The sequence below is a fragment of the Cavia porcellus genome, unplaced genomic scaffold (genome assembly GCF_034190915.1).
Source record: "Cavia porcellus strain 051 isolate PalLab524CR breed Dunkin Hartley unplaced genomic scaffold, mCavPor4.1 scaffold_19, whole genome shotgun sequence".
NCBI classification, from domain to species: domain Eukaryota; kingdom Metazoa; phylum Chordata; class Mammalia; order Rodentia; family Caviidae; genus Cavia; species Cavia porcellus.
In genome coordinates this window covers 3,355,355-3,366,131 of record NW_026947502.1, presented here as the reverse complement: position 1 = coordinate 3,366,131, position 10,777 = coordinate 3,355,355, and the positions used below count along the sequence as shown (strand labels likewise).

The following is a 10,777-nucleotide window of genomic DNA, read 5'->3' as shown; positions in this document are numbered from 1 at the left end:
TCCTATTTAATAAGCATCATTTTCCCAGCCTCCGACCCTCACCGTCTCCACCCCACTTTTCAGGTTAACTTATTAACTGACTTTTTATCAAAGACAGGAGATTTGGACCAATAGATTTCTAAGCCTTTTTCGCCTTCATGACCTATATCATTTTTATATATGGTTTGTTTGTATTTTTTTTTTCAGTACCAGGAATCAAACTTTGGACCTCATGCTGCCAGGCAGGTGATACGCAGTGAGCTGTATCCCTGGCTCTGTTTTTTGAGACAGGGTTTAGCTTTGTATTTCAGGCTGTCCTTGAGCTCACAATGTAACTCAGGCTGGCTTCAAACTCAAGGAGATGCTCCTGCCTCAGCCTTTCAAGTGCTGAGATTACAGGTGTACTACCACACCTGGCAATTTTAACTATATTTTAAATCATCATGAGAACCACAAGATAATTGTTGATTTTTTAAAATAATTAATCAGGTGCAGTAGATTTGCTGAAGGGTTTTTGTTTTTGCATTCTCCTCACCCTGCAGATTAAACTCAACCTCTGTACTGAGCTTCCTCGCCAGCTCTTTCTACTTTAATTTGGAGACAGTCTCACTAAATTGCTGAATTGCAACCCTCCCGCCTTAGCTTCCCAGAGTACTGCAGCCTGTGCCTCCACACCTGCCCGCAGAATGGCATTTATCATAAGCAAAGCACTTACACCTGGGCATTGTCTTTTACCCAGAAACAATAAAGGTGATCTTGCGCTGTTAGTGCCTTCTGAATGCTGACAACATGAATGCTAAAGAAATGTTTTTGTTCTTTATTTTCACTTTAGAATTATAGGCCAATTTTAAAAAATTGATTATGATACTAACTAGAGTCCTGCATTCAGCTCACCAGAGTCCCTAATCTGCTGATATTGGGAAATAGAGCTCCCGTGGTGCCACCGGTCCAGCCTTGTGACTGACCTGTTCTTAAATCACCTGTATGGTTCTTCCACCTGCTCCACAGTGAGGTGGCTGCTCACCACTCTGGTTGCTCTAGGAACACATCCTGGTGTGTCTCTGTCTCAAAGTACAGGGCCAAAGACAGAACAGAAGACACAGCAAGCCCATCATGAAAGCCCACGGAGCAACACAGGGCAGTGAAAGACACCCTTTGAACAATGGCTGTTCTGATCCCCAGAACCTCTGGTCACCTCACCTCCGAGGTCAGAAGTGGCTCTGCAGATGTGGTGGATTCAAGGAAGGATCTTGAGATGGGCAAACAATCCTGGGTTGTCTGGTGGCCCAGGAAAGGATTCTTAGAAGTGGAGGAATGTCGATGTCGCTCCCGGCCGGCAGGAAGGACACACGACAAAGTCTGGCAGTGGACAACCTTTTCTTTTATTTTCTCTCCATACAGCCTGCCCTGGGATCGCTCCCAGCCGAAGCCTCCTCTGGTCCGCTCCCCGCGGCTCCTTCCGTGCTTCGCTCCGAAGCCTCTACCGGTCCGCTCTCCGCGGCTCCTTCCGGGCTTCTACTTCCCCCCAGGGGTGGCACCAGTATATATACGGATACAGTGTCCAATCATGTTAAAGTAAGCAAGGCAAGCTGATTGGCTTAACATATTATTGAGCGGGTTGTTTACGCGGTAAGCAGGAAACTAACGTGCTCGATGGGAGGGGTAATCTAACTCAGGCTTTACTCTTTACCACAGGCCGCATGATCGCTATATGCGGCGGCTCGGCAATGTGGTGGCTCCCAACAGAGGAAGGAAGCAGGGACAAGGAGAGAAGACTCTCTGCTGCTGACTTCCTCTCCTGCTAGCAGGAGAGGCCATGAGCTAAGGCCAACAGGGAGTCTCTAGAAGCCAGAGAAGCAAGTGACCGGCTCCTGCAGGGCAGCCTGCAGACACCTTGATTTCAGCTCAGTGAACCCCATCTGACTTATGGCTTCCAGAATGTTCCTTGTTCATGGCCTCATTCATCCTCAAAGCCCACAATGGAGCAGTTCTAAACCTTTGAGTCACACCCACTTCAGTCATCACATCTACCACTTAAAATCCATCCATCACTTCTACCACTTAAAACTGTGATCACAATGGTGTCCACTTCGATCATTGAGAACTGTCCCCCTGGTGTGGAAGTGCATATCTGTAATCCCAGCACTTAGGAGGCAGGAGGATTGCAGAGATTTCTAGGTTAGTTTGGGGTACAAAGTGAGTACAAGGCCAGCCTGAACCACATAGTGAAACTCTATCTCAAAACAACAAAAAAAGGTCCCTGATTTGAGATCCTTATTTATTTTTATCTTAACTTTTTGCATACATCTACATACACATATACACATGTTTCTTCCCACTTCTCACACTAATGAGACAATATGATGTTTACAAGTGTGTCTTATTTATTTCACTAATGAGTATGGTCTCAAGTTGCATCCATTTACCTATAAAAGTCTCCAGTTTATCCTTCTCCATTATATGAGATCCTTAAATTAAATCATCTGTAAAGCCCTCTCTCCCACATAAAGTGACACTCACAGGCTTCAGGAGTTAGGACAGGTGGGCATGTTCCACTTACGGCCCCCAGCTTGAGTGAAGCCAGGCACTAAGTCGAAATGGAAGGAGATGAGGTTGGAAAAGCAGCCCTAGGCCTGGTCACATCAGGCCCTATGAGCCAAGGCAAGGACTACAGATTTTACTTTGCAACAGCTTGCTGGGGATGCTGGCAACGTGATCTCTACTTTACCTCGATCAGCAGTGCTGTGTGGCAGCTGACCACAGCACAGGCAGGGAGGCTCTCCCATCAGGAGGCCCCTCAAGTGCTCCAGGCCAGAGTACAGTGACTAGGATCGACTGTGGGGGAGAAGGGAAGGGAAGCCATGGCATCTCTCCAATGTACGGAGATGATTTGTGGATGGCGTCCAGGTTTCGGCTATTGTAGCAGACACAGAATTATGAAAAGGAAGTTTGGGGAGTAAAAGTAAATTTCAGTGCCTGGTAAACAGCAGTAATCGGTTAATGGGTCTCTTAGAACAGTCTGGAATTAAGGGAAAAGGTAAATTAGAAGTAGGTACTTTACTTGAGTCATGATAGTCGGTGCAGTCTTTGGACCTGGTGAAATTTGACCCTATTATTTATTATCCAAAACAGCACACACAGCTTTTTTTTTTTTAAAAAGATAGAATCTTAAAAAAAAAAAAAAAAAAGACAGAATCTTAAAAATTAAAAAAAAAAAAAAGAATCTTGCTATGTTGCTCAGCTTGGCCCTGAACTCCTGGCCTTGGTAAATTCTCCTCCTTCAACCTCTGGAGTAGCTTTGAGAAAAATAGCACACTTACTTTTATTTATTTTGACAATTTCAGATTTCAGAAAAGTTGCAAGAAAAGCACATAGAAATTGTATATGCTGTGCTGGAGATTAAGCTCAGCGGCATAAGCACTTGCCTGGCAAGCACAAGGTCCTAAGTTCAATCCCCAGTAGCAAAAAAGAAAAAAAAAGAAAAGAAATTGTATATACTTTTTACTAAAATGACTTTATCCCTTCCTATCTCCATGCTTGTCTCTAAGGCATTTTCCCCCTTTTGAAACATTTGGGAGTAAGGTGCAGACATGATACCTATACCTCTAAATACATCACAGGTTTTTCCTTCAAAAATTTTCCCTTGCCAAGCATGGTGCTTGTAATCCCAGCACTTGGGAGGCTGAGGCAGGAGGATTGCCCCAAATTTGAGGCCAGCCTGGGGCTACATAGTGCATTTAAGGCCAGCCTGCACTCCATAGCAAGACCTTGTCTCAAATATAAACAAACAAAAACAAAAAAAAGAAACCAAAACATTTCCTTGTGTCGGTAATAATGTAGTGATTTGGTTCGAGGGTCACTAGCAAGTGTGCCCCTCGAAACACTAAGAGGGCCCCACCCTGAAATCCCCATCGGATTTGGATTCTTCTGCTGTGGTTATGAAAGGAAGTTAACATGCTTTCAAACCTGTTGTCTCATTCATAGCCATCACTGTACTTGATTTCACCACATGCATCAGTCATGCCTTTAATAGCAAAAGTAAAACAGGGGACACTTTTGAGACCGAAGTGAACCCTATCAATAATTTTGCCAAGACGTGTGGGTCAGGGGTAATCCTAACAAGCAGCTCAGGAGGTGCAGTTAGGTCTCTTACTACAGAAACTGTTAGCTATAGAAGAGCACCGAGCTGGAGAAGCAGGGCCGCTGAGAGGTGTGGACGGCTCGGGAATCACTGGCTGCGGAGGAGAAAGCAGCGTCCAGAGAGGGAGGAGCAGAAGCCAGTGTTGGAAGAGGATGACCAGCGAGCTAAGGGTTCAAGTGGAAGTCCTTAGTAACCGTGGCGAGGGGGAAATGCACTCCAAAATGAAAGAGGAGGAAGTGGACATAACATGAAGTCCACGATTTTTATAAGGAGCAAAGAAGCAGGGTGTGATGTGCACGCCTGAAATGCCAGCATTTGGGAGCCTGAGGCAGGAGGATCGCAGAGTTTGAGGCCTCCCTGGGTTACACAGTGAGTTCAAGACCACCCTGAACTACAAAACCCAAAATAATAAAATTAAACTAAATTTAAAAGAAAGGAAACAGGGATTGGGGATTAAGCTCAGTGGCATAAGCACCTGCCTTGCAATCACGCGGTCATGAGTTCGATCCCCGTTACCAATATAAAGAAAAGAAAAAAGCCTAGTGTAATGCTGCAAGCTTACAATCTCAGCTAAACACGAAGCTCAAGCAGGAGGATTGCAAATATGCACACCCTGGGAAACTCGATGAGACTCACAGAGTGTGGGGTGGGGACTGGGGATGTACGAAGCTCAATTTGAAGTGGGTTCAATCCCCAGGACCATAATAATAATAATAATAATAATAATAATAATAATAATAATTTTTTGAGGCAGGGTCTCTGCAGTTTGGTCTGGTCTCAACCTCACTATAGGGCTCACGGCGATTCTCCTGCCTCAGCCTCTGGGCGTGCACCACTATGCCCGGCTTCAAAATAATAATTTAAAAATTAACATTTTCTAGGCGTAAACAAATGGAGGGGAGTGTGGAACGCAATAAGCTTTCGCTCACAGTGGGACGTCTTGCATTGGGACGTCACAGTGGGACGACTTCTGGGAAAGTCTAGAACAGTTTGGAAGTTTGCAAACGACTCCCAGCTGGGGATGGACACAGAAACCCCGGGGTGCTGGTGCGTTCGCCGTCGTTAGGGCCTGGAGGCAGGGCTGGAGGGGCCCGCGCGGGCCGGGGCTGCACACATATAGCAGGCAGAGACCTGCACCAGCCGCCTCTGCAGGGCCGCGCTCAGCCTGCCCGTGAGCGCCCCCAGGCGATCAGAGCGCGCAGCGCAGCGCACGCCGCGCGGGGCCGGAGGCAGGGGGCCGCTCCGCGGGGCCCAGTGCGCACGCGCAGAGCACCGCCCGCTGCGCGCCGCGCCCTCGTCCTCGTCCCCGTCCCGCGGGGCTTCGCGGCCGTGCGCGCGCCACAGGGAGGCAGCGATGGCAGACGAGATTGCCAAGGCGCAGGTCGCCCGGCCTGGCGGCGACACGATCTTCGGCAAGATCATCCGCAAGGAGATCCCCGCCAAGATCATCTTCGAGGACGACCGGGTGGGCACGGCCGCGCCTCGTGGGTCGGGCCGGGGTCGCGGGTCTCCGGAGGGCCGGGGCGGGCCGGGCAGGGCAGGGCCGCCGCCTGGGAGCGCCCGCGTGGCCTTTGGCGGCTCCGCGGCGGGCGCGGCGCGTGCCGGGGCTCCGGTTACGCCTTATCAGCGGCGCGGCCTCAAGGGGTCGCCCGCCCCGGCCTCTGCCTAGACTTCGCGGGCCCGGAGACCCCGGCTGCCGCCCTCAGCCCCGCGCCCGCCGCTCAGCGCCGGCTACACGTGCGGGCTCGGGCCTGCCGCCGCGGGGCGGGAGAGGCGGGCAGAGCGCACCGCGGGGAGCCCGATTCAGGAGTCAGGTGGCCCCTAAAAGGGTCCCCGATGGGCTGGGTGTTAATTAAACTGATGTGTGTGTCCCGAGTCAGGAGAAAAGTTTGTTTTAGAAAAAGCCTTTTTTGGGGGAAAATATTGCCGTTGCATTTTATAAATGATCCATAGCATGACCTCTGGACCCCAGTGCAGCAGCCGGAAACTGGATGACGCAGCGCTTCACAGGCGCTGCAGAGTGAAACCACTCCTGGGGGAAATGCATGTGGATGGTTTCTGCTGAGCAGAGGCGTCGGACCCTATGTGGCACACTCCCGGGGATTTAGGGAGTGCCGGCTCCTTTATCTCAATGCTGCTGCCTCCAGAGTGCAGCTCTGCAGCAGAAAAGACAGGTTTCTCAAGTAGTTCAGGGAAGGGGGAAAGAAGCCCGAAGCACTATCAGGACTCGGACCTGGGGAAAGAGAATCAGGCTTCATTAGAAATTATATGTATCCTGGGAAGGGAAGAATTAGTAACATTTCAAGTTAGGACTGAATGGTGTTTTATGTTAGACCAAAGTCGGGATTGAGGGCTAGGGGACCCTTTTAGTAGAGGGGAGGGCAGCTGACCAAGCCTTGAGGGTGGAAAGTCATGATTCTACGTGTCCAGCTGTGCATCCATCCAGTCTAGTGTGAAGAATCACGTGAGATCTGAGATGCCTCAGACTGGCCAGGTCCTCAGGGCTGACTCCCAGCCCTGGGTCACAGTTTAGTGTCACGATGGTCCCTGACCGACCTAAGGCAGGTTCTTGAGTGACACTCAGCCCTTTCACTCTTCTTGTGATGTGCATGACTTTGAGCATTGCATCAGTTTATTTAAAGCCAGTCTTTCTGTGTGACTCTTTCAGCCCATGAGAAGGGCTGTGGACCAGGTGTATCTTGTACACTTCTGTTTTCTTAGCATCTCAGTGCCACCTGTGTGGTTGGTGCTCGTAATACTTGCTGAAAAATAGTATGTGGAGCCTACTGGCTGAGAACTAAACTTTGATTTTTATTTTCCTTTTCTACAGTGCCTTGCTTTCCATGACATTTCCCCCCAGGCACCAACACATTTTCTGGTGATTCCAAAGAAACATATTGCCCAGATCTCTGTAGCAGAAGATGACGATGAAAGTGTAAGTACATTTCTAATGTGGTTTTTATTCTACTGCTTTTTAAATTAGGAAGTTAAATTTTGTGATACCACATTTTCTTCTTAAGGCAAAACTTAATGACCATTGGGGTAATTTATAGTACAGGTTGATTTTGATAAAATAACATTGAAACATTATATGTAAGCTATACGTGGCGGTGCACTCGGGAGGCTGAGGCAAGAGGATCATTGTGAGTTTGAGACCAGCCTGGGCCACAAAGTGAGCTGAAGGCCAGCCTGAACTGCATAGGGAGACCCTGTCTCAAAAAGACTAAAATATATATATATATATATTCATTTTAATAATATGCATTTTAACAACATGTCTAAAGACCAAGAATTGGCGTGCTATGAGACTGAAATGAGGGAAAAAATGTGTAAATAGGGCATATTTATCACTGAAATTCTAGTGATGAAGACTGAAGGTTTGTTTGCGTAAAAACATCTAAGGCACATACTGGAAAGGAGGTCATATGAAAATCCAAATAAAGTAAGTCACGTCTACCTAAAATAAATACCATAAAGTCGGCGAACCTCTTCAGTCTTAGTTCAAACGCACATGCCTCGTGAGCCTAAAAGTTTGGTTACTAAATTTGCAGATTCAGCTGGGACCGGGAATCTGACTTGTAGGCCATATCTGGCTGGCTGCCTATTTTTATAAAGTTTTATTGGAACACAGTGCTCTGACTTATTGGCCAGAGGACTGCTTTTGCACCATGAGGACAGAATTGTGTCACTGTGGTTTTGTCAGACGCCGCTGTAGTCCGCAAACTGACAATGCTTAGTCTCGGGCCCTGCAGACACAGTTTGCTGACCTGGATTAGAGACAGCAGCCCAGAAATGGGATGAGCAGAACCAGTTACTTAGCTCTGAGCTCTGTAAAAAGGAACTAGCTAACCTGTGAAAGTAAAGTATAACTTGAGAAGCACAACGTTTCCCAGTCACTGGTCAGATGGGTTTTAACAGCTCAGATCCTATTGGTTAGGGTTACACAATACTGTAATTCATTTATAATTTTTATAGTTCAATCTTGTCAAGAAAATGTTGTAGTGGTGAGGCAGGGCTGGGTGTAAAGCCCAGAGAGCTCTGAACTGTATCCTCAGCCATTTTTCATTTTATTTTGAGGCAAAGTCTAAGTTGCCCAGGCTGGCTTTGAGCTTGTGATCTTCCTGTCTGAGATCAGGCATATGTACTACCACGCCTGGCCACAAGATGAATTTTGTTAAGTAAACCCTTTAAGAAGGCAAAATTAAATCTCATTGAAAGATTTTTTTTTTAATTCAAAAATGTATATGTAAATTTTAGCCAGGCCTAGTGATGTGTGCCCGTAATCCTAGCACTTAGGAGGCTGAAGCAGGAGGATGCAGCAGCCTGGGCCACGCAGGGAGTTCAAGGCAAGCCTGGATACTGAGCAAGCTAGAGCCTAACTTCCAAAAAAAAAAAAAAAAATTACATATGTAGATTTTCACTATCTTACCTGTAAGTGAAGTTCTTTCCATGAGGATTTATGGTATCTGTTTACCCAGATCAGCATTTTCAGACTTCGGGTAGAGCGCCTGGTTTTCCAGAGGAAACCTTAGTGTCTCCAGGTTCCTCATCGTGCATCCCAATCCACTGAACCTTATTCCCTTTTACTTTGTCAGAGTGAGTTAATGCTGCGTGTCCCGTCTTTTCTTGTTCCGTGTGGTCTAGACTGAACCATGTGTGCTAACCCTGAGTCTGGTCTCAGTCTTTCACACAGACCCCTTAGCGAATGTGGTTCTGTGGTGACCGCAGCCTGAGGGCCAAGGCTTCCTGTTGGGAGACCGAGAGGTGCTGACCCAGGATTCAGGGGCCCGAGCCGCTGTAACTGGCATGGGGCAGTGGGCAGAACTGAAAGTGTTTTGTAAAGACTGTTGACGGTCTAAGGAAATGGAGGGATGTGCTGTTCACAGCCTCACGACTTAAGGATGGTTTTTCTCAGTTTAGAATGAAGATTTAGTCCAATTAAAATGAAAATATTAGATCTTGACAAGTTGATTCCAGAATATTTGTGGAAAGTGTGAAAGTTCAGCGGTAGCCGTAAGGCTGTAAAAACAAGGTGGAGGTTTACCCCAGCAGCCTCACTTTACAGCTCAAGAGGTCAGAGCAGTAGCAGCTTCAGTAGAGCTGAGTTCCGAAACAGCTTCCACAGGAGAACTTGGTTGAGGCGCTCTGGCCTCTAGATTGGAGACAGTTGCTGAGCTGCGTGGCTGCCTTGAGCTTTGCACCGCTCGTAGGCTCCCAATTACCGGATTATAGGCATCTGCCACCATGTTCAGCTAAAATGGTTTTTAATGGAGCAGATTTTGTCTCTAGCTCATTTATTGAAATTAGTAATGCCATGAGGTGTTGTAGCACGCACCTGTAACCCCAGCACAGAGGCAGGGGGCTTGTGAGGTGGAAGCCAGTTTGGGCTATACGCAGCAAATTCAAGGCCGGATTTTAAAACATAGCAGAACCTTCTGAAGAAAGAGTAAAGCTGGTCATGGTGCACATCTGTAATCCTGGCATGTGGGAGCCTGAGGCAGGAGGATTGCTGTCAAGGTCAGCCTGCACTACGTAGCGAGACCCTGTCTAGGAAGACGAAAGAGTGATCAAAGGAGAAGCAAGCACCGGTTTAAACCCTTAATTCTAACGACTGTAATTGTAAATCATTAGGATGAAGAGAATTTCTAAATGCTTGCCCAAGCAGTGTTTGAACTTGACAGTTTTACTTTGATATTTCATACTGATAGTTCGTTATTGAATAGCAAGAAGCTATAATTGCCAGTGCTGAAGAAACCGTCTTTCTTTTCCAGCTTCTTGGGCATTTAATGATTGTTGGCAAGAAATGTGCTGCTGACCTGGGCCTGAGCAGAGGTTATCGAATGGTGATCAACGAAGGTGCAGATGGGGGACAGTCCGTCTATCACGTCCACCTCCACGTTCTCGGCGGTCGGCAGATGCATTGGCCTCCTGGTTAAGCACGCTTTGGGGACAGTTTTCCCACCTCTAGGCAGCGATTAAGCTCGAAAGTTCCAGTACATTAAACAGCACGCTTACCTATGCCTGTGTATGGAGAGATTGAAGGGATTATTGTAAAAGCCTATATGTAATAAAAGACATTGCATGGTTTACAGTCTGCATTGATTTGATTTATCATTGAGGAAACTTGCTTGTTGGAATGTGGGAAGGTGGACTCCTAAGTTTGAAGGTCATTTGCTTCCTCTTTGGTAATGCTGGGGGTTGAACCTCGGGCTTTGCACTTGCTAGGTAAACACTACCATTGAGCTGCGAGCCCTCGTCTTGCTACTGACACAAAATGCCTGACACCCACCAGATGGAGGAAAGATTTATTTCATTTCAGTTTGTAGAGGTTTCGTCCCTAGTGGCTGACTTCACAGGCAAGGCTGCGTGGCCGGAAGGGCATCAGTTGCAGGAGGCAGCAGCAGGAGCGGCCGCCTTCCTGTCCCTTTGCATTCCCTCCTGGCTGCAAGCCTGGGATCCTCTCCAGCCACACCCACAGCTGTGTGCATTCCAATCTGTGCTTTGGTTTAGTGCCATACACCCTTGATCCCAGCTGTACACAGCCTAGATCCTGCACTCCAGAGAGCCCCACCTACGCCTGAGGCTTCGGGGACATCTGCACTCCAGCCATAACACCCTGTTCAACTTCTGTTTTCTTTCCAAGGAGAACCGGATCTT

General features: G+C 47.7%; 1 protein-coding gene across 1 annotated transcript; it reads left to right on the top strand.

Annotated features, from left to right (window-relative positions):
• The first annotated feature begins 5,376 nt into the window (after window positions 1–5,376).
• Window positions 5,377–10,207, top strand: Hint1 (histidine triad nucleotide binding protein 1). The gene is made up of 3 exons (XM_063230554.1): window positions 5,377–5,585; window positions 6,951–7,055; window positions 9,892–10,207. The coding sequence occupies exons 1-3, from the start codon at window positions 5,475–5,477 to the stop codon at window positions 10,054–10,056; spliced, it is 381 nt and encodes a 126-aa protein (XP_063086624.1). The 5' UTR covers window positions 5,377–5,474; the 3' UTR covers window positions 10,057–10,207.
• The last annotated feature ends 570 nt before the right edge of the window (window positions 10,208–10,777 follow it).